At 45.5% G+C, this 23,342-nt stretch overlaps 1 protein-coding gene across 4 annotated transcripts in view; it reads right to left on the minus strand.

Moving 5' to 3' along the window:
- The window catches only part of CEP131 (centrosomal protein 131), a 313,831-nt gene that overhangs the window by 226,319 nt on the left and 64,170 nt on the right, over positions 1-23,342 (minus strand). For all 4 annotated transcript variants that reach the window (XM_069199754.1, XM_069199751.1, XM_069199752.1 and 1 more), the window contains 4 exons: positions 22,967-23,084; positions 22,121-22,240; positions 21,668-21,830; positions 20,520-20,617 (listed from right to left, as the gene is read on the minus strand). In XM_069199754.1, coding sequence (XP_069055855.1) covers positions 20,520-20,617; positions 21,668-21,830; positions 22,121-22,240; positions 22,967-23,084 — 499 coding nt within the window. The remainder of the gene's footprint in view (positions 1-20,519; positions 20,618-21,667; positions 21,831-22,120; positions 22,241-22,966; positions 23,085-23,342) is intronic.

Here is a 23,342-nt window from a genome sequence, read left to right on the forward strand (position 1 = left end):
ATTGTTGCTCCTGTCGCCTTTGACCTCGGAGCCATTCATCTATTTCTGGGTCACTGTCCAACTCTGAGTAGTCTTCCTCCTCGTTTGAGAAGTCTTCCTCCTCCTGTGCGTAGTCCTCCTCCTCATCTGAGGGGTACTTAGTCATTTGGTTTCTTGCTGCCTCTCTCTCTGCCCATCTTTCCTCCCCCCAGACTATGTAGTGATGGAGCATCTCCGCTCCCTTAGGTCAGCCTTAGTGAGGTGGTCAGTACGAACAAAGAATGAGTAGGTAAGCAATCCCATTCTGATAAGATCTTATCAGCAAAAACCAAAATCCAAAGTCCAAAATATCAATAGTATATCCAGGAGGACATCAGAGAACCAAAAGCCAAAAAAAGATGAAAAATCAAGTTGACCTTCAACTGTGGGTAGGTAGTGAAATACTTAGCTACTGTATGTCACTGCACAAACACAAGTCCTATCCTCACCGCTGATCACCAATGTTAGAAATGGGGTTTTTGGTTGGCAGTCAGGTTGCCCTCTGTCCAAGCAAGAACCCTCACTCTAGTCAGGGTAAGTCACACACAATCCAAAATCAGCCTGTGCTCACCCTCCGGTAGCTTGGCACGAGCAGTCAGGCTTAACTTAGAAGGCAATGTGTAAAGCATTTGTGCAATAAATCATACAACACCATAGCATAACACCACAAAAATACACCACACAGTGTTTAGAAAAACATATAATATTTATCTGGGTATCTTCAGGTCAAAACGATCAAAGTTGCAATACAAATTTGTAAAGATATCACTGAAAAGTGATAGAGAGTGTCTTAAGTCTTTAGAAAGTAAACAAAGTCTCTTTCAAACACAAAGTACCTGGTTTCTGGTGGAAAATCTCCTCAGAGGGCCACAGGAGAAGAGGTGCGTGGAAAACTGGTGTGTGCGTCGATTTCTCCTCAGCACACACACCGACTTGCGTCGTTATTTTCCACGCGGGGAGTCGGGCGTCGTCTTCCGGCGCGCGGACAGTCTCTTACTGTGGTTTGCGGGGAGTACCAGATGTCCCGGGTCTGTGCGTGGATTTTCCTGCTTGTTTTCCGGCTGCGCGTCGTTCTGCGGAGCTGCGCGTCGAAGTTTTGATCTCACGGCAGGCGTTGCGTCGATTTCTCCGGCGGAGTCGGGCGGCGTTGTCCTTGCAAGGCCGTGCGTCAAAGTTTCGGTCGTCCCGAAGACGTCGCGTTGATCAGCGTCGGTGTGCGGCGTTTTTCTTGCCGTGGAACAAGCTGTGCGTCGAAAAGTTCGGCGCACGGAGCGTCCAAAAGGAAGAGAGAAGTCTTTTTGGTCCTGAGACTTCAGGGAACAGGAGGCAAGCTCTATCCAAGCCCTTGGAGAGCACTTTTACAGCCAGGCAAGAGTTCAGCAAGGCAGCAGTCCTTTGTAGAAAAGCAGACAGGTGAGTCCTTTGAGCAGCCAGGCAGTTCTTCTTGGCAGGATGTAGTTTCTGGTTCAGGTTTCTTCTCCAGCAAGTGTCTGATGAGGTAGGGCAGAGGCCCTGTTTTATACTAAGTTGTGCCTTTGAAGTGGGGGTGACTTCAAAGAGTCTCTAAGAAATGCACCAAGCCCCCTTTCAGTTCAATCCTGTCTGCCAGAGTCCCAGTAGGGGGTGTGGCAGTCCTTTGTGTGAGGGCAGGCCCTCCACCCTCCCATCCCAGGAAGACCCATTCAAAATGCAGATGTATGCAAGTGAGGCTGAGTACCCTGTGTTTGGGGTGTGTCTGAGTGAATGCACAAGGAGCTGTCAACTAAACCTAGCCAGACGTGGATTGAAGGGCACAACAAGATTTTAGTGCAAAGAAATGCTCACTTTCTAAAAGTGGCATTTCTAGAATAGTAATATTAAATCCGACTTCACCAGTCAGCAGGATTTTGTATTACCATTCTGGCCATACTAAATATGACCCTCCTGCTCCTTTCAGATCAGCAGCTGCCACTTCAACAGTGTATGAGGGCAGCCCCAATGTTAGCCTATGAAAGGAGCAGGCCTCACAGTAGTGTAAAAACGAATTTAGGAGTTTTACACTACCAGGACATATAACTACACAGGTACATGTCCTGCCTTTTACCTACACAGCACCCTGCTCTAGGGGTTACCTAGGGCACACATTAGGGATGACATATGTAGTAAAAGGGGAGTTCTAGGCTTGGCAAGTACTTTTAAATGCCAAGTCGAAGTGGCAGTGAAGCTGCACACACAGGCCTTACACTGGCAGGCCTGAGACAGGGTTAAGGGGCTACTGAGGTGGGTGGCACAACCAGTGCTGCAGGCCCACTAGTAGCATTTAATCTTACTGCCCTAGGCACATTTAGTGCACTCTACCAGGGACTTACAAGTAAATTAAATAGTCAATCATGGATAAACCAATCAGTAGTACAATTTACCCAGAGAGCATATGCACTTTAGCACTGGTTAGCAGTGGTAAAGTGCCCAGAGGTCAAAAGCCAACAACAACAGGTCAGAAAAAATAGGAGGAAGGAGGCAAAAAGTTTGGGGATGTCCCTGTCAAAAAGCCAGGTCAAACAGTATCCTACTATATCTTTGGCAGATGCGTGTAAGGGTTGAATTTGATTATTATGGCCGTAATAAACAAATCTTTTCCACTTATTTGCATAGCAGTGTCTAGTGGTAGGTTTCCTAGCTTGTCTTATGACCTCCATACATTCTTGTGTGAGGTCTAAGTGTCCAAATTCTAGGATTTCAGGAGCCAAATTGCTAGATTCAGCGATGCTGGATTTGGATGTCTGATCTGTTGTTTGTGTTGTGTTAACAGATCTGGTCTGTTTGGTAGTTTGACATGAGGTACTACTGAGAGGTCTAGTAGTGTTGTGTACCAAGGTTGTCTTGCCCATGTTGGTGCTATTAGTATGAGTTTGAGTTTGTTTTGACTCAATTTGTTTACTAGTTATGGAAGGAGTGGGAGAGGGGGAAAAGCGTAAGCAAATATCCCTGACCAGCTCATCCATAACGCATTGCCCTGAGACTGATCTTGTGGGTTCCTGGATGCGAAGTTTTGGCATTTTGAGTTTTCCTTTGTTGCAAATAGATCTATTTGTGGTGTTCCCCAAATTTGGAAGTAAGTGTTTAGTATTTGGGGGTGAATCTCCCATTCGTGGATCTGTTGGTGATCCCGAGAGAGATTGTCTGCTAACTGGTTCTGAATTCCTGGAATAAATTGTGCTATTAGGCGAATGTGGTTGTGAATCGCCCAATGCCATATTTTCTGTGTTAGGAGACACAACTGTGTCGAGTGTGTCCCTCCCTGTTTGTTTAGGTAATACATTGTTGTCATGTTGTCTGTTTTGACAAGAATGTGTTTGTGGCTTATTATGGGTTGAAATGCTTTGAGCGCCAGAAATACCGCTAACAGTTCTAAGTGATTTATGTGAAACTGTTTTGGCTGTATGTCCCATTGTCCTTGGATGCTGTGTTGATTGAGGTGTGCTCCCCACCCTATCATGGAAGCATCTGTTGTTATTACGTATTGTGGCACTGGGTCTTGGAAAGGCCGCCCTTGGTTTAAATTTATACTGTTCCACCATTGAAGCGAGATGTATGTTTGGCGGTCTATCAACACCAGATCTAGAAGCTGACCCTGTGCTTGTGACCATTGTGATGCTAGGCACGGTTGTAAGGGCCGCATGTGCAACCTTGCATTTGGGACAATGGCTATGCATGAAGACATCATGCCTAGTAGTTTCATCACCAGTTTGACTTGTATCTTTTGTTTTGGATACATAAATGGTCTGTATTACATTGTTAAATGTGTGAACTCTTTGTGGACTTGGAGTGGCAATCCCTTTTGCTGTGTTGATTGTCGCTCCTAAATATTGCTGTGTTTGACATGGCAGAAGGTGTGACTTTGTGTAGTTGATTGAGAAACCTAGTTTGTGGAGGATTTCTATGACATATCTTGTGTGTTGTGAACACCGTCTTAGCGTGTTGGTTTTGATTAACCAATCATCTAGGTACGGGAACACATGTATTTGCTGCCTTCTGATATGTGCAGCTACTACTGCTAGGCATTTTGTAAAAACTCTTGGTGCAGTTGTTATTCCGAATGGCAACACTTTGAATTGGTAATGTATCCCTTGGAATACAAACCTTAGGTACTTTCTGTGTGAAGGATGTATTGGTATATGGAAATATGCATCCTTTAGGTCTAGTGTTGTCATGTAGTCTTGTTGTTTGAGCAGTGGGATTACGTCTTGTAATGTAACCATGTGAAAGTGATCTGATTTGATGTAGGTATTTAATGTTCTGAGATCTAGTATAGGTCTCAGACTTTTGTCTTTTTTGGGTATCAGAAAGTAGAGGGAGTAAACTCCTGTTTTTATTTGTTGTTTTGGTACTAATTCTATTGCTTCTTTCTGTAGCAATGCCTGAACTTCTAGTCCTAGAAGATCTATATGTTGTTTTGACATATTGTGTGTTTTCGGTGGGACGTTTGGAGGGAATTTGAGAAATTCTATGCAATAACCATGATGGATAATTGCTAAGACCCAAGTGTCTGTTGTTATTTCCTCCCAATGTTTGTAAAACTTGGTTAGTCTCCCCCCCACAGGTGTTATGTGTTGGGGATTTGTGACCTTGAAGTCACTGCTTGTTTGGAGGAGTTTTGGGACTTTGGAACTTTCCTCTATTCCTTTGAAATTGTCCCCCTCTATATTGTCCCCGAAAACCTCCCCGCTGATACTGGCTCTGGTAAGTGGGCTTTGTTTGTGAGGTTGTGGCTTCTGTGGTTTGCCCTCGAAACCCCCCTCGAAATTGTGTCTTTCGAAATGTGCCTCTGCTCTGTGGGGAGTAGAGTGCGCCCATGGCTTTGGCTGTGTCAGTGTCTTTTTTAAGTTTTTCGATCGCAGTGTCCACCTCCGGCCCAAACAACTGCTGTCCGTTGAATGGCATATTCAGCACAGCTTGCTGTATCTCTGGTTTAAATCCTGATGTACGCAGCCATGCATGTCTCCTTATTGTTACTGCTGTGTTGACAGTTCTAGCAGCTGTGTCTGCAGCATCCATTGCTGACCGGATCTGATTATTGGAGATACTCGGTCCTTCTACTACTTGCTGCGCTCTTTTTTGGAACTCCTTGGGTAAATGTTCAATAAAGTGTTGCATCTCATCCCAATGGGCCCTATCATATCTGGCTAACAAAGCTTGCGAATTTGCAATACGCCACTGGTTTGCTGCCTGTGCCGCCACCCTTTTGCCTGCGGCATCGAATTTTCGACTTTCTTTATCTGGAGGTGGTGCATCTCCTGAAGTATGAGAGTTGGCTCTTTTGCGCGCTGCTCCCACCACAACAGAGTCTGGTGTTAGCTGTTGTGTAATGTACACTGGGTCTGTTGGTGGCGGTTTATATTTTTTATCTACTCTTGGAGTAATGGCTCTCCCTTTAACAGGCTCCTCAAACACTTGTTTGGAGTGTTTTAGCATTCCGGGTAGCATAGGAAGACTCTGATATTGGCTGTGTGTGGACGACAGTGTATTAAAAAGAAAGTCGTCTTCAATGGGCTCTGAATGAAGGCTGACATTATGAAATGCCGCTGCTCTTGACACCACCTGTGCGTAGCCTGTACTATCCTCTGGTGGCGATGGTCTAGCTGGATAGCATTCCGGACTATTATCTGACACTGGTGCGTCATAAAGGTCCCATGCGTCAGGGTCATCTTGACTCATTCCTGTATGAGTTGGGGATTGCATCATTGGTGGAGTGCCTACCGGTGATGGTTGCGGAGAGTGATGTGGGGATGGTGGCGGTGTTACTTGTTTAGCCACCTTTGCGTGTGGCTGTTTGTCCTTGTCTTGGAAGGCAAGCTTGCGTTTCATTTTGACTAGAGGAAGAGTGCTGATCTTCCCTGTATCTTTTTTAATAAAGACCCGTCTTTGTGTGTGATCTGGCTCTATTGTCTCTAATTCCTGTCCAAATCTATGTGTCTTCATTTGTGTGGACAGTCCTTGTTCCTCAGTGTAGGAACTTGTTTTCGGTTCCGAGGCCGGCTGTTTCGGTACCGAAACTTTTTCGGCTGCTTTTTTCGGCTCCGACAAAACCTTCTTTACTTTCGGCGTCGTGCTCTCTCGGTGCCGACCCGTTTCGGTGCCGCTGTCTCGGTGCCGAATCTTCTCTGAGCCACTATCTCGGGCCCGAGATTGCTGTGTGCCGGTATCTCGACCGGAGTCGGATGACTTCGACACCAGCTCGCCCTTTTTCGGTACCGATGAACGGTCACCTATTTTTCGGGTTAAGCCATGGCCTGTTGGCGGTGGCGTCCCCTGGGCTTTAGCGGTCTTCTCGTGAGTTCTTTGTTTCAACGTCTTACTCACGGTTTTCGGCGTTTCCTCGAGATCGATCTCCTCAGAGTCCGAATCCTGGGTGGAGAATGTTTCTTCCTCCTCCTTGAAACGCCCTTGTCCTGTCGGCGCCGACGCCATTTGCAGTCTTCTTGCTCTTCGGTCCCTGAGTGTCTTCCTGGACCGAAACGCTCGACAGGCCTCACAAGTATCCTCCTTGTGTTCTGGTGACAAACACAAGTTACAGACCAGATGTTGATCTGTATATGGATACTTGTTATGGCATTTTGGACAGAAGCGGAATGGGGTCCGTTCCATCAGCCTTGAAGAGACACGTGGCCGGGCCGACCAGGCCCCGACGGGGATCGAAAAAACCCCGAAGGGCCACCGGAGCTCTTCTTAATTCAGTGTCGATCTGTTGTAACTAACCCGATACCGAACGCAAACAATACCGATGATTTTTCCGAGATTCTAACTAACTTTCCGACCCGAAACACGGAGCGAAAAGGAACACGTCCGAACCCGATGGCGGAAAAAAAGCAATCTAAGATGGAGTTGACGCCCATGCGCAATGGAGTCGAAATGGGAGGAGTCCCTCGGTCTCGTGACTCGAAAAGACTTCTTCTCAGAAAATCAACTTGTAACACTCCGAGCCCAACACCAGATGGCGGGATGTGCACAGCATGTGTATCTGCAGCTACACATGCCATCGAACATATATATATATAAATATAAGAGAGAGAGAGAGAGAGAGAGAGAGAGAGAGGGGGATAGATAGATGTAGAATACCTAGTGGTGGTTAGTTAGGACCTAGTTTCTATATAAAAAGTATTTTTTTTCTTGCCTATATCTTTGGCACCGGTTGATGAATCTTCACAGAACTTTCCCAAAATTTGCCAGTCACGTCAGCTGTCTGGAAAGTTTACGGGTGATCCTTCCAAAGGGGAACGAGAAAAAGGGGGGGGGTCCCAAAACACGTTTTCCCTTTCACTTTTTTCATAGGGATTTTGAACAATGATAGCAAAGAAGCAACTGGACAGAATGACACCAAATTTCGCAGAAAGGTAGGTCCTGGTCCAGAAAGTGACCTATTTTTATTTTTGGGTGGTTCCGTTCAGTAGTTTTTGAGAAATTTAGGGGAAAACAAATTTGAATGTATAGGGACGTGAAGGATTTGCAACTCCTCCCGATCTCGTGCTGAGATCGGATTGCTGACATTTCAACAAGGAAGCCGTTGAAGTTTTGTCAGGCATCTTGGAACTCGGCTGAAGCAGAGTCCCAGATTTTTATTTTTTTTTATAATTAAGAAAAGATTCCATGGTACGAACACCCTGACCCTAGCTCTGGTGGTGTGGTCCCAAGGGGAACACTCCCCGAAGGCTAAAAAGTTTTTTTTTTTTTAATTTTAAGGCCGGAGCCGCAGTGGATCTGCCGTAAAAGAAACAAAATTAATAAAGCGCGGTCTTCAGCACTTCGTTATTATAAAGCCCCCGGTTTGGCCAAGTCCCGGGGGCATTTGCTGAAAAATGCAAGGGAGGGGCTCCCTCTGCCCTGGGAACTGCACCTACCCAGGACTTATGATTAATATGCGGAGGTATTGCACCCCGCTGCCCAAGGGAACTCCACTCCTCAGGGCTGTAATTAAATATGTGGGGAGCATGAGCCCCCTCTCCTCCCACAGCCCGAGGACCACCACCTCTCTGGGGCCATAATCAAATATGAGGGGCCACCTCCCCAGGGCATACATAAACAATAGTGAAGGGGTCCATTTCCGACCCCCTTTAGCCCTGGGGATCAGAACCTCCCCGGGGCTATGAATGTTGGAGGGGGGCTGTGAGTCCTTCCCCCCCCCCTCCCAAGGAGCCACTGATGGCCCTGGGGACCACCACCCCCCAAGCCCAGCTCCTGCTATGTCCTGGGGTGCCCACCCCAGGACATAGCTGTTTGCTATGGCTTGGCTGCAGCTCTGAAGCTGCAGTCAAGCCACAGCAAACACTTCAGTTTTTGACAGCAGGACCTGTCAAACTGGTCCAGCTGTCAAAAATCAAAGCTTTCATCTCTGTACTCTGCACGAGTGCAGGTAACAGAGATTAAATGCTTCAACTAGGAAGGAACTGCTGTTAATCTCATTCTAAGTATATCATACATCAAAGCCTAAAAAACTCTCTATTAATGCCCCTCTCACTCTTTTTCTCTCTCTCTTTCAATCTCTTTCTCCCACTCACAAATACAGTTAGACCCTTATGCACCCACCCGGACACTCATGCACCCATTCACAGACCCACTCAGAATCTTGTATACACACACACACAGCCCCAAGTCAGACCCTCACACAGTCACTCACAGACCCACTCATACAGTTACACACACACACTCACTCACTCACAGACCCACTCAGACACTGACGCACCCCCTAAAACACTGATGTACTCACTCTCACACCCAGACAGACACTTTCACACCCACTCTCACCCCCCAGATAACCCTCTCACACCTATTCTGACACCCAGAGAGGCAGAGTCTGGCTACAGGCCAGGTCTTGTGGGCAACCTCCACTGTGTACTGGCGAAGGCCGTGCACCGTGTAAGGTTGGGTGCTTATAAGGGGTTGGCCTTGGCCCTGTGGCCAACCATTGCCTCATTGTGGTTGGATTAACCTATAGCAATAAAAATTTCTATACGTTAAAAAAAAATTAGAAATTCACTGAAAAAAACCAAAGGTTTACAGGGATGTTATAATTAGAAAATAGGAATGCCCTAAGGTAACTATAAGTTGTGCCCTCGCCATGCACTGCTAATTACCTTTCAAATTACGGCACTCATGACATCTTTGATAACATCCTTGACAATATCAATGTAATATTTGCAGTAAAATTGTTGAGGAAAAAACTGCGTATGGCGGGGGCATGAGTTATAGTTTCTTGAGATAACTAACTATGATAGGTGAATTTCTATGGTTTTGTATGTTTAAAATGGGAGCCTAACTATAGCGTCCCTTCAGGTTTGCGTGCTTGTTTTAGAACTTCCATACATTCTAATGGAAGGTGTAAATATCCAAACTATGACTTCAGGAGCCAAATCGCTAGGCTTAGTACACTGGGATTGGGATGCCTGATTTGACCCTTTTTTTGTGTTAACAGATCTGGTCTGTTTGGAAGTTTGCGACGGGGTACTTCTGACAAATCTAGGAGTGTTGTGTACCAGACTTGTCGTGCCCACCTGGGTGCTATGAGAATTATGGTGAGAGAGGTGTAACGCAGTTTGTTGACCAGAAATGGAATTCATGGGAGAGGGGGAAAAGTGTAAGCAAATATCCCTGACCAGTTGACCCATAGAGCATTGCCCTTGGACAGCGTGGGTGCCTGGATGCAAAGTTTTGGCATTTTGTGTTTTTGCTTGTTGCGAAAAGGTCTATGTCTGGTGTTCCCCACAATTGAAAGTACTGTTGAAGTACTTGGAGTGAATTTCCCATTCGTGTATTTGTTGCCGCGTCCTGCTGAGTAGGTCTGCTAGCTGGTTGTGTATCCCTGGGATTTATTCCGCTAGCAAGTAAATCTGATTGTGAATTGCCCATTTCCATATTGTTTGTGCTAGAAGGGACAATTGAGATGAATGTGTTCCCCCCTGTTTCTTCAGATAATACTTTGTTGTCATATTGTCTGTTTTTATTAAGACTGTTTTGTGCCTGTTGAGAGGTTGAAACGCTTTTAGGGCGAAAAACACAGCTAACAATTCTAAATGGTTTATGTGTTAAGTTAATTGCATTGAGTTCCATTCCCCTTGTATGGTTAGGTTGTTGAGATGAGCTCCCCAACTTGTTATTGACGCATCTGTTTTTATTATGGTCTGAGACACAAGGTCATAAAATGACCGCTCTTTTATTAAGTTGTTGTGATTCCACCATTGTAGAGATTTGTGAGTTTGGCGGTCTAGCAACACTAGATCCTGTAATTGCAGTGGTCTCATGTTTAGTCTTGCATGCGGTACTATTGCTATGCATGATGCCAAGATTCCCAATAGTTTCATGATGCATCTTACTGTGTAACTTTGATTGGGCTGTATTTGTGGTATGAGGTTTTGAAAAGCCTGTATCCTTTGTGGATTTAGGTAGGCTAATGCTTTTTCTGTATTGAGAATCGCACCTAGGTAAGCTTGAACGTGTGCTGGTTGAAGATGAGATTTCTGCTAATGGATTGTGAACCATAATGTATGTACGGTATCTATTGGGCATTGAGTGTGTAGTTGACACTGTATAATATTGCTTGATTTTATTAGCCAATCGTCTAAATAAGGAAAGACATGTATGTAGTGTTTTCTGAGGTGGACTGCTACTACAGCTAGACATTTTGTGAAAACCCTTGGAGATGTTGTTATGCCGAAGGGAAGTACCTTGAATTGGTAGTATTTTCCTGCTATTACAAATCTTAGGTATTTGCGATGAGCTGGGTGTATGGGAATGTGGAAGTAAGCATCTTTGAGATCTAAGGCAGTTATGTAATCTTGTTTTTGTAGTAGGGGAATTATGTCCTGTAGAGTGACCATGTGAAAATGTTCTGACAGGATATATAGATTCAGAGGTTTGAGATCTAGAATGAGTCTGAGAGTAGCATTCTTTTTTGTATCAGGAAATATAGTGAATATACTCCTGTTAACTGTTGTAATATTGGAACTGTTTCTATTGCTCCTTTTAGTAATAAAGATTGTACCTCTTTTCTTAGCAGAACTTTGTGTTCTGGGGAGAGTCTGTGAAAGCGAGGGGGAATGTTTGGTGGAGTAGAAATGAGTTCTAGGCAGTAACCATTGCGGATAATTGAAAGTACCCACTGATCTGTGGTGATGTGTTGCCAGTAAGAGCAGAATTGTTGCAGTCTTCCTCCCACAGGAGATGTGTGGTATTGTGGGATGTTGAGGAAGTCATTGTTTTGGGGGGAGTGGTGACACTCTTTGAGGTATTAAATTTTACTATGGCTCTAAAGTGTTGTCCTCTGTTTGGGGTTTGAAACTTCCCCTAAACTGCTGTTTGCGAAAGGAACCCCAATAAGGTGTGGTATATAGGGCTCCCATGGCTTTTGCAGTGTCAGAGTCCTTTCTGAGTTTTCCGATAGTTGTGTCAACTTCAGGTCCGAATAGATGCTCTTTATTGAAAGGCATGTTAAGTGCTGCGTGCTGTATTTCGGGCTTAAACCCTGAGGATCTTAGTCATGCATGTCTACAAATTGTTATGCTAGTGTTGATACTTCTAGCTGCAGTATCAGCTGCATTGAGGGCAGATCTAATTTGATTATTAGTGACTGCTTGTCCCTTTTCAACAATTTGTTGCACTCTTTTCTGATCCTCTTTAGGTAAATATTGCAAGAACTCTTGCATTTCATTCCAGTGTGCCATGTCATACCTTGCTAACAGGGCTTGGGAATTGGCAATACGCCCGTGGTTAGCTGCTTGTGTAGCTACCCTTTTACCAGCAGCATCAAACTTTCTACTTTCCTTGTCAGGGGGAGGAGTATCCCCTGAAGACTGGCTATTGGCCCTTTTACTTGCAGCACTAACTACAATAGAGTCTGGTGGTACATGTTGGGTGATGTAAATTGGGTCGGTTGGCGCAGGCTTATATATATATTTTTTAATCTATCCTTGGGGTTAAAACCCTAGCTTTAACAGGTTCCTTAAATAGGTCTTCAGCATGTCTAAGCATACCAGGCAGCATTGGTAGACACTGGTAGTGTGAGTGGGTGGAGGTCAATGTATTAAAAAGAAAATCCTCCTCCAGTTGTTCAGCATGCATCTGAACTCCATAGTTTGCACCTGCCCTGGAAATTACCCGAGGGTAAACCATACTATCCTCTGCTGCTGAAGGTTTTATAAGGATATAGATCTGCGTCATTTAACGGTATAGGATCTGGGTCATACAAGTCCCTGGGGTCCACTGTATCTCCGTGTGAGTAGGTGTGGGAGTGTGTTCGTAAGGGCAGTGGTGGTGGTGGAGAGAAAGAAAGCTGTGGCGAATGTGGTGGAGAGAGCTGTAGAGGTGATGGCTTCTCCTTTCTTTTAAATATTTTTGCTGGTGGTGGAGCAGTGGCAAGAGGCTCTTGAAACGCCAGCTTCCTCGTGGTCTGTGGAGGAGGTGAAGCAATAATTTCCCCTGTCTCCTTATGGATATGTATCCTTCTTTGTCTACTGTCCATAACCTCCAAAATGGGCTGTATATCAGAGTCCTAAGAATTATATTGAGATGGTTTTATGTCTCAAGAGGATTGTTCAGTAGTTGTCTTTGACATGTGCTTTAGACGGCTCGAATGTCCTGTCTCTTCTCTGTAGAAGGATTTTTTCAGCTCCGAAATGTTGCCTAATTTTTTCAGTCCCGTAGATACCATCTGTGATTTCGGCTCTGAAGCCGGATGTTGAAGTTTCGACTCCGAAGAGTGTGGACGTCGGCTCGGCTCAGCTCAGAGGTGGAGCTTTTAATGTGTTTGCTTGACTCCACCACCGAAACAGGCGTGGCCTGTTGATGAGGTGACTTGGCCCTTTTTCGGCCCCGAACCTGAGGGTTGGTCGCCGACAATTTTCTTTTGGATGGAACCATGGCTTTCTGGCAGTGGTGCACCCAAGGCCTTAATAGGTCTCTTGGTAGTGGGCGTAGGAGCAGGTGTACTCACATGTTGAGGTGCAGTGATCGGTTAGCTGTCTTCATCCGAGTCTGCTTCGGAGTCGGTGTCCTGATTTGAAACAGCCGTCTGTGCCTGCTCTTCCTCTAAGGTGTCGGTGGACTCTGTATACTTCGACACCATCTTGAGTCTTCTTGTTCTCTGGCCACGCAGTGTCCTTTTTGACCGAAATGACCGACAAGCTTCACAATCTTCCTCTGAATTTTCTGGAGAAAGACAAAGATTACATACCATGTGCTGATCAGTGTAAGGGAATTTCGCGTGGCAGCGAGGACAGAATCGGAATGGAGTCCGATCCATCAGGCTATGGTGTGCTAGGCCGGAACAGGCCCAAGTAGGGCGCAAGCACCCAAAAGGGTGTTTTCTTGTTCCCGACGGTACTATCGGATCGATTGCAGATGGAAACGCGATCGAAACAATACCAACGGTAGAATAAAGTTAGTATAAAGTTTCTGATTCGAAAGTCTCGGAACGAGAGGAAACACGTCCAAACCAGACAGCGGAAAGAAAACAATCTAACAAAGGAGTCGATGCTCATGTGCGCTATCACCGAGTGGAGAAGTCACTCAATCCTGTGACTCAAGAAAAAGACTTCTTCGAAGAAAAACAACTTGTTACACTGCAAGCCCAACACTAGATGGCGGAATATATGCACAGCATGTGTATCTGCAGCTACACATGCCATTGAACGTATATATATGTATATATGGAAAATGTCACTTACCCAGTGTACATCTGTTCGTGGCATGAGACACTGCAGATTCACATGCTGTGCATTATCCTGCCATCGACTGTTGGGCTCGGAGTGTTACAAGTTGTTTTTCTTCGAAGAAGTCTTTTCGAGTCACAAGACCGAGGGACTCCTTCCTTTCGGCTCCATTGCGCATGGGCATCGACTCCATCTTACATTGTTTTCCCCGCAGAGGGTGAGGTAGGAGTTGTGAATATACTAAATGTGCCCATGCAATGGAGTAAGTATTATGTACATAATGTGTGTTAAAATAGTATTTATTTACAAATTTACAATTTTCATTCAACTTATAACGGCTACAGGCTCCTGGGGAGGTGGGAGGGCGCATGTGAATCTGCAGCGTCTCATGCCACGAACAGATGTACACTGGGTAAGTGACATTTTCCGTTCAATGGCATGTGTAGCTGCAGATACACATGCTGTGCATAGACTAATAAGCAGTAATCTCCCCCAAAAAGCGGTAGCTTAGCCTGTAGGAGTTGAAGTTGTCTGAAATAATGTTCTTAATACAGCCTGTCCTACTGTGGCTTGTTGTGTTGTTAACACATCTACACAGTAATGTTTTGTGAATGTATGAGGCGTAGACCATGTGGCTGCCTTACAAATTTCTGTCATAGGTATATTTCCTACAAAAGCCATTGTGGCGCCTTTTTCCCTAGTGGAATGCGCTCTTGGTGTAATAGGTAGATCTCTTTTTGCTTTAATATAGCAAGTTTGAATACATTTCACAATCCATCTGGCAATGCCTTGCTTGGATATAGGATTACCTGCATGAGGTTTCTGGAAGGCTACAAACAATTGTTTTGTTTTACTGAACTGTTTTGTTCTGTCAATGTAATACATTAGTGCTCTTTTTATGTCTAATGTATGTAAGGCTCTTTCAGCTACGGAGTCTGGTTGTGGAAAGAAGACTGGGAGTTCCACTGTTTGGTTTAGGTGGAATGGTGATATAACCTTTGGTAAGAATTTGGGATTTGTACAGAGAACCACTTTATGTTTATGTATTTGTATAAAGGGTTCTTGTATAGTAAATACTTGTATCTCACTTACTCTTCTAAGTGATGTAATAGCTATTAGAAAGGCTACCTTCCAAGTTAAGTATTGCATTTCACAAGAATGCATGGGTTCAAATGGTGGTCCCATGAGCCGTGTTAATACAATATTAAGGTTCCACGAAGGTACTGGTGGTGTTCTCGGGGGAATTATTCTTTTTAATCCCTCCCTAAATGCTTTGATGACTGGAATTCTAAAAAGCGATGTTGAATGTGTAATCTGCAGATAGGCAGATATTGCTGTGAGATGTATTTTAATAAAAGAGATTGCTAGTTTAGACTTTTGTAAGTGTAATAAGTAACTTACAATGTCCTTGGTGGAAGCATGTTGTGGCTGAATTTGATTATTGTGGCAGTAGTAAACAAATCTTTTCCATTTGTTTGCATAACAATGTCTTGTAGTAGGTTTTCTAGCTTGTTTAATGACCACCATACATTCTTGTGTAAGGTCTAAGAGTCTAAATTCTAAGACTTCAGGAGCCAGATTGCTAGATTGAGTGATGCTGGATTCGGGTGTCTGATCTGCTGTTTGTGTTGTGTTAGCAGGTCTGGCCTGTTCGGTAACTTGATGTGAGGTACTACTGATAAATCTAACAGTGTTGTGTACCACGGTTGGCGAGCCCAGGTTGGTGCTATAAGTATTAGTTTGAGTTTGTTTTGACTTAGTTTGTTTACCAGGTAAGGAATGAGTGGGAAAGGGGGAAAAGCGTAAGCAAATATCCCTGACCAACTGATCCATAACGCATTGCCCTTGGACTGAGGGTGTTGGTACCTGGACGCAAAGATTTGGCATTTTGCGTTTTCTTTTGAGCAAATAGGTCTATTTTTGGTGTTCCCCAGCGTAGAAAGTAATCTTGTAGGATCTGGGGATGAATTTCCCATTCGTGTGTTTGTTGGTGATCTCGACTGAGATTGTCGGCTAACTGGTTCTGAATGCCTGGGATGTATTGTGTTATTAGGCGAATGTGATTGTGAATTGCCCAATGGCAAATTTTCTGTGCTAAGAGACACAGTTGTGACGAGGGTGTCCCTCTTGTTTGTTGAGGTAATACATTGTCGTCATGTTGTCGGTTTTGATAAGAATGTGTTTGTGGGCCATCAGTGGTTGAAATGCTTTTAATGCTAGAAACACTGCCCACAGTTAAACTGTAAACTTCGTACTTGTATAGCGCACTACTCACCCGTTAGGGTCTCAAGGCGCTGTACGCATACCGCTGTGGAACCCCTCCTGGCTTTTCCCTGTGACGTGCCCACTCCTGGGAAACCTCCAAGGTGAAGCCAGGCATCCCAGAGCTGTTGGGGCCGTTGTGGAGATTAAGCAAGCTATTGCCCAGAGTTACAGAGTGGGACCCATGAATTAGATTAGGCACCGATGCTAGAATTATTAGGTCTGAGGAAATTGAGCCCAAGACCCGCCGAGGCAGGAATTGAACCCTGGTCCCGGGCCAGATTTCTGCATCCGGGTCTGCCGCTCTAACCACTGAGCCACACTTCTCCACGCATGTCCTCGCAGAGCTGGGATTGCGACTGCAGAGTCCCGAACCAACAGTTCTAACTGGTTTACGTGCAGTTGTTTTTGAGGATTGTCCCATTGTCCCTGAATGCTGTGCTGGTTGAGGTGTGCTCCCCACCCTATCATGGAAGCATCTGTTGTGATCACGTCTTGAGGCACTGGGTCTTGGAATGGCCGCCCTTGGTTTAAATTTATAGGGTTCCACCATTGAAGCGAGAAGTGTGTTTGGCGGTCTATCAACACTAGATCTTGGAGTTGATCCTGTGCTTGCGTCCATTGTTTTGCTAGGCACTGTTGTAAAGGCCGCATGTGTAATCTTGCGTTTGGGACAATGGCTATGCATGAGGACATCATGCCTAGAAGTTTCATTACAAACCTTACTTGGTAGTGTTGGTTTGGCTGTATGTTTAATGTAATATTCTGAAACGCTTGTACCCTTTGTGGACTTGGTGTGGCAATCGCTTTTTGTGTGTTGAGTGTTGCTCCCAAGTATTGTTGTATCTGGGATGACTGCAGATGTGATTTTTGGTAATTTATAGAAAACCCTAGTTTGTGTAGAGTTTCTGTAACGTATTGCGTGTGAAGAAGACACTGTTGTTGAGTGCTGGTTTTTATTAACCAATCGTCTAAGTATGGGAATACGTGCATGTGCTGTCTCCTTATATGAGCGGCTACTACTGCAAGGCATTTTGTGAATACCCTTGGGGCTGTTATCCCGAACGGTAACACCTTGAATTGATAGTGCACGCCGTGTATTACAAACCTTGAGTATTTTCTGTGCGAAGGGTGCATGGGTATGTGAAAGTATGCATCCTTGAGATCTAACGTTGACATGTAGTCCTGTTGTTTGAGCAAGGGAACCACGTCTTGAAGTGTTACCATGTGGAAGTGATCTGATTTGATGAAGAGATTCAGCGTTCTGAGGTCTAATATGGGTCTCAACATTTTGTCTTTCTTTGGAATTAGGAAATATAGTGAGTAGACACCTGTTCCTTTTTGATGGTTGGGTACTAACTCTATTGCTTGTTTTTGTAACAATGCTTGGACTTCTAGTTGTAACAGGTCTAAGTGTTGTTTGGACATATTGTGTGCTCTTGGGGGCACATCTGGCGGGAAATTTATGAATTCCATGCAATAACCATGTTGGATAATGGCTAGGACCCATGCGTCCGTAGTTATGTGTGTCCAGTTTTTGTAGTATGCAGTAAGTCTCCCCCACTGGTGTTAAGTGTTGGGGTTTTGTGACGTTGAAGTCACTGTTTGGTTTGACTTGTTTTAGGGCTTTGGAATTTTCCCCTTGCTCTTGGGAATTGTCCACCCCTATATGAGCCTCGAAACCCTCCTCTCTGGTATTGCCCCTGATAGGTGGGTCTGGTTTGCGAGGTGGAAGGCTCTGGTGTTTGCATACGAAACCCCGCTCTAAATTGTGGCTTTCTAAATGTGCCTCTGCTTTGTGGGGAGTAGAGCGTGCCCATGGCTTTGGCCGTGTCTGTGTCCTTCTTTAGTTTCTCAATTGCTGTGTCCACCTCCGGCCCAAATAATTGTTCCTGGTTAAAAGGCATGTTTAACACAGCTTGCTGGATTTCTGGTTTGAATCCTGAGCTCCGTAACCATGCATGCCTGCAAATGGTTACTGCAGTGTTGACTGTCCGTGCTGCTGTGTCTGCCGAGTCTAATGCGGACCTTATCTGGTTGTTGGATACTGCTTGTCCTTCAACAACCTGTTGGGCACGTTTCTGGTGTTCTTTGGGCAAGTGCTGTATAATGTGTTGCATCTCGTCCCAGTGTGCCCTGTCGTAGCGAGCCAGTAGGGCTTGCGAGTTTGCGATCCGCCATTGATTGGCTGCCTGTGCTGCCACTCGTTTGCCCGCTGCATCGAACTTCCTACTCTCTTTGTCAGGCGGTGGTGCGTCTCCTGATGATTGAGAGTTTGCCCTCTTTCTTGCTGCTCCCACAACCACCGAATCTGGTGTCAGTTGCTGTGTTATAAACACAGGGTCCGTTGGGGGAGGTTTGTATTTTTTCTCCACCCTAGGCGTGATAGCCCTTCCTTTCACTGGCTCCTGGAAGACCTGTTTAGCGTGCTTGCGCATGCCTCAGAGCATCAGCAGACTTTGGTAGGAAGTGTGGGTGGATGCCAAGGTGTTGAATAGGAAATCATCCTCTACTGGCTCCGAATGCATTGCTACATTGTGGAATGTAGCTGCCCTTGATAGTACCTGCGTATATGCAGTACTGTCCTCAGGAGGTGACTGCCTTGTTGGGTAACAATCTGGACTGTTGTCGGATACCGGGGCATCATATAAGTCCCATGCATCCGGATCATCCTGTGTCATCCTTGTATGTGTCGGTGACTGCATTGGGGGTGTTGTTACCGGGGACAGCTGTGGTGAATGTAGTGGAGAAGGCTGTGGCGAAAACCTTGGTGGTGGTGTTTTATCTCTTGCCACCTTTGCCTTCGGCTGCATTTCTGACTCACGAAATGCCAGCTTTCTTTTGATTTTAATAGGAGGAAGAGTTTGTATTTTTCCAGTCTCTTTCTGGATATGCAGCCTCCTTTGGGTATGGTCTGGTTCCCCCATACCTATTTCCTGCTCAAATCTATGTTCATGCATTTGGCCGGAAAGTCCTTGCTCTTACGTGTAAGAGCTTAATTTCGGCTCTGAGGCTGCTTTTTTCGGTACCGAAGGTTTCGAAACAGTCTTTTTCGGTTCTGAGGTAACTTTTTTCACCTTGGGTGAGTCGAACTCTCGGTGCCGAGATCGTTCGGAGCCTGAATCTCAACCGGAGTCGGATGTCTTCGGCAGTTGTTTGGCCTTTTTCAGTGCCGATGTTTGGTCACCGTCTTTTCGATGGGTTAAGCCATGGCCTGCTGGCGGTGGCATCCCCTTGGTCTTTACGATCTTGGAGTGAGTCGTGGACTGGGCAGTTTTACTCACAGTTTTCTGCGTTGTCGCGGGTCGCTCACTTTCGGAGTCGTCTGAGTCCGTTCCCTGGATGGAGATTCTTTCCTCCTCTTCGACGTCGAGCTGTTCTCTTGGTGTCGACGCCATTTGTAGTCTTCTGGCTCTTCGATTGTGTTGGGTCTTTTTCAATCGAAATGCCCAACAGGCCTCACAAGTATCCTCCCTGTGTTCCGGTGACAGACACAGATTACAGACCAAGTGTTGGTCTGTATAAGGATACTTCGCGTGGCACTTCGGACAGAAGCGGAAGGGGATCCGGTCCATTAGTTTAGACGATGGACGCGATCGGGCCGACCAGGCCCCGCTAAAGAACGGAAGCCCCGAAGGGCCGCCGGAGCGCTTCTACTATCGGTGCTGATATGCTAACACTAAACCGGTACCGAGCGCGAACAATACCGTTGAATTTTCGATATTTAGCTAACTTTCCAGATTCGAAATACAGAGCGAAGAGGAACACGTCCGAACCCGATGGCGGAAAGAAAACAATCTAAGATGGAGTCGACGCCCATGCGCAATGGAGCCGAAAGGGAGGAGTCCCTCGGTCTCGTGACTCGAAAAGACTTCTTCGAAGAAAAACAACTTGTAACACTCCGAGCCCAACACTAGATGGCAGGATAATGCACAGCATGTGTATCTGCAGCTACACATGCCATCGAACATATATATATATATAGAGCGAGAGAGAGAGGGAGGGACGGAGAGAGAGAGAGGGAGAGAGAGAGAGAGAGAGAGAGAGAGAGAGAGAGAGACACACAGACAAACACACATTACACAGTGGCAGTCATCACTGGGTAATTCTAGTTAGAAAAAAGTTTCAAGGAAAAACATTGTTGGGTTGCTCATACCTTTGGCACAGTTTGATGAATCTTTGCTATACTTTCCAAAAATAAGTCCTATCCACCTCAGCACTTTCCTTTAAAGTTTTGGGGTGATCCATCAAGCTGAGGCTGAGAAAATGGGTTGGGTCCCAAGACACATTTACCTCGTTTATCTTTGCATATGAAAACTGAACAGTGATACCGCAAAAACTGCTCAACCAATTACACCAAATTTGGCAGAAACCTGGTTCTTGATCCAGACAACATGTTTTTTGTGATTTTGTGTAGTAGTTTGAGAAATTAAGGCTCAAAATGTAAAGATATTTTACGCTGTTGAGGATCCGCGGAGCCAACAGATCTTGAAAGAAAATCTTAATGGCTGCCACCACATCATACATACACCACAAAAACAATACCATCAAAAAGTAATTTACCTGTGGAATTTCATCCACCTTTTTAGTTGATGTAGGGGAAACAGAGTCCGAAGGCTGGAAAACTCCCTCCAGCTCTGTGACATCATGGAAACCCAGACCTGGAAAATAACAAATGCAACATGCTCAGAAATCTATATGCTCACGTCTCCCCTCAAAAACAAAAATGCAAAGGCGATCATAGATTTTTGCTTCATTTAAACTTCTTTGCACATCCATGCTTCCACAAGTGAATATATTTTTAGTTAATCCAATGTGACTTAAAAGCATATGGGAAGGAAAGAAAAACACACAAATATTTGAGAAACGGATCTCTTACTATCTTAATTCCAGTCTGGGAATTGCAGTTTCAGGCTTTCTTAACAAGGTCTCAACAACCGAGAGTGACAATACAGGTATGTTAGTACGCATGCATTAAATAGGTTCCCATGATAAGAAGAGATATTAGGACCTGAAATGCCTTAATGAGGAAATATTGGTACACCTAAGCAGAGCTCGGTACGGCTACTGAAATTTGTAGAAGGCCAAATGTGGCAACTTGGTGGAATCCAAGTGACACAACTGGTTTGAGCATACAGCCATAGAAATAGATTTGAATTAATATCATAACAGGCAGGTTTTAATAGCACTGTGAAATTTCTAGTGTTAATTAATATTTTAAACAAACTAGTAGGCTTCTAGTCCACATCAATGTGGCAAGTGCTGTGACGTCACCTGGCAATCATCAGGCTTCCATTGAGTGACTCAAGTGCCCTGCAAAACGCAGCATTATGAATGAGGCATGAGACTTGCTGAACAGATCACAAAAACCCAGCTTAGGGGCAGACAGCAGAGAACATAATCCTCAGGACCCACTTCTAGCAGCAAACAGCTCTGTGGCTGAGCCTGGTCTTGGCAGCTACACAGCACCAACATTGTGCCGGGCAGTCAACACTTAGCACTATTAACGGGGCCTGGAATCTGGTATGCACTGGAGGAGTGCCCTACCATCAAACAAAGGGGCACCACAGGTCTATGGAAACCGCAGCACACACCAAAACCACTGAGCCTTGGACCTACTGTTGTCAATCCCTGGGGCAGGAAGAATACTTAGCTACCATTGGCTTATGCAGCCACCTCATTCAATAGACACTTATCACAAACTACCTCACCTGCATTGTTCACCTTGGGGCTACTGGAGGCTGCGTTCTTTGGCATGAAGCCCCTGGTGGGTCTCTTTTTTCCCACAACACCACTTTCCTTTAGTAGATGCAGTTCGTCCTCTGCAATCCGCCTGCTTTCCAAGGACTTCAGGGCCCGCTTCTGGCGCAGCTCCTAGGACATCAAGACCAGTGTTATTCTGAGACAGTGTGTCAACTCCCTCTCTCCTCAGTTTTCCTATCCATCACCTCCTTCCCAAGTTGCTTTGGTGACAACTACATTTGCAGCAGCCAAGCATGCCAGGTAATGATGGAAATGGGCTGTCATTACTACCACAATGAACAGGTACAGAATGGGCTTACAGCACTCTGAAAAGACTGTAAGCCACCCCGAGCAGGTCCAACCCCTGGAGACAGATGGTACTTGAGAAGGGTCAGATCTCATTATTCATTCTCACTGTGCACCTGAATGGCTGCGGTCCTGGCCTGCCGGGCCTTTTCCTCACGGATTTTCTTGCGCGCCTCTTCTCTCTTCCGCTGCACCTCCAGGGCATTGCCTTCTTCAGCGAGCTGCTGCTGCTTTTCCTTAAAGAGGGACACAACAGTTTTCAGTCAGTCTGCCTTTCTTCTGTGCACCTGCTAACCCGATTAAAAGAATATCCTAGTCTTCAATGTCCCCTTCCCAACCAGAGAGAGTGATCGAATGTAAAATGCGACCCGTGTGGAACCAGGAGACCAGAGTCCTAAACCTGGCTCCTCTGCTTAACTAAAATTAAGCAAATTATTGCATCTTTCTGTAGCTCAATGTCCTTATGATAATAAATTGGAAGAGCACAGCTTTACATCGGTATTTAATATTTTTAAAAAGAAACTGACACATTATGTTCAGTAGTGAAGCAGCTGGATTCGGTTTACCAACACCTTTGCGCTAAAGTATTCTCCTCGTCCATACGTTGCTTAGTATCAAGGGCCTCGCCTGCTTCTGTGGCTCTCAGTTACAGAACATGATACATGAACAAACGGGAACAAAACACAATAAATACAATCGCATGTATAGCACCTGCTTATGAAAGTAGGGCTCCACAACCAGCAACGTGTAGAGAGAGGGTGGGGGGAAGAGGAAACAGAGGTTAGTGGAGGGAAAGCAGAGGGGAAGGAGAAGTGGGAAAGAGAAGTGGAAAGAGAGAGGGAGAGGCGAGAAGAAACAAGGGTTGTTGGGGAGGAGGGCCACAAGAAGAGTAAGGGAAAGAAGGAGAAGAGAAGCCCAGCAGAAAAAGGAATGAATTGAAGAGACCACTCCAAAAGTCTTACCTCTTTCTTGCTGGAGAGCATGCGTCGGAGAGCAGCGGCACCGGTCCGGCGCCTCTGTGAATGCTTCCTGTACCAGCGCTGAATAGTGATGGCTGCATGGTTCACCTGCTGGATAAATCTACCGGGTGAGAAATAAAAAATGTAATTTCGTGAATTTAAAAGCATTCAAATGATTCCCGTGACAGAAGCTTTCACCAACTGGCCCAGAGTTGCATTGTCCAGTCAAAACCACCTAAGATGTGTCCTCTGCTAGGGACTTCCCGCACACCAGCCCCCTCGGAGCCACGTGGCTCATTCACGTTCAGAGCAGCATCAATGCGGAGGTGATGTGGCTCACGAAACAGGAAGGACAAACAGACACTCCCTGATTAAAACA

Source organism: Pleurodeles waltl, chromosome 7, assembly GCF_031143425.1.
Source record: "Pleurodeles waltl isolate 20211129_DDA chromosome 7, aPleWal1.hap1.20221129, whole genome shotgun sequence".
Classification (NCBI taxonomy): domain Eukaryota; kingdom Metazoa; phylum Chordata; class Amphibia; order Caudata; family Salamandridae; genus Pleurodeles; species Pleurodeles waltl.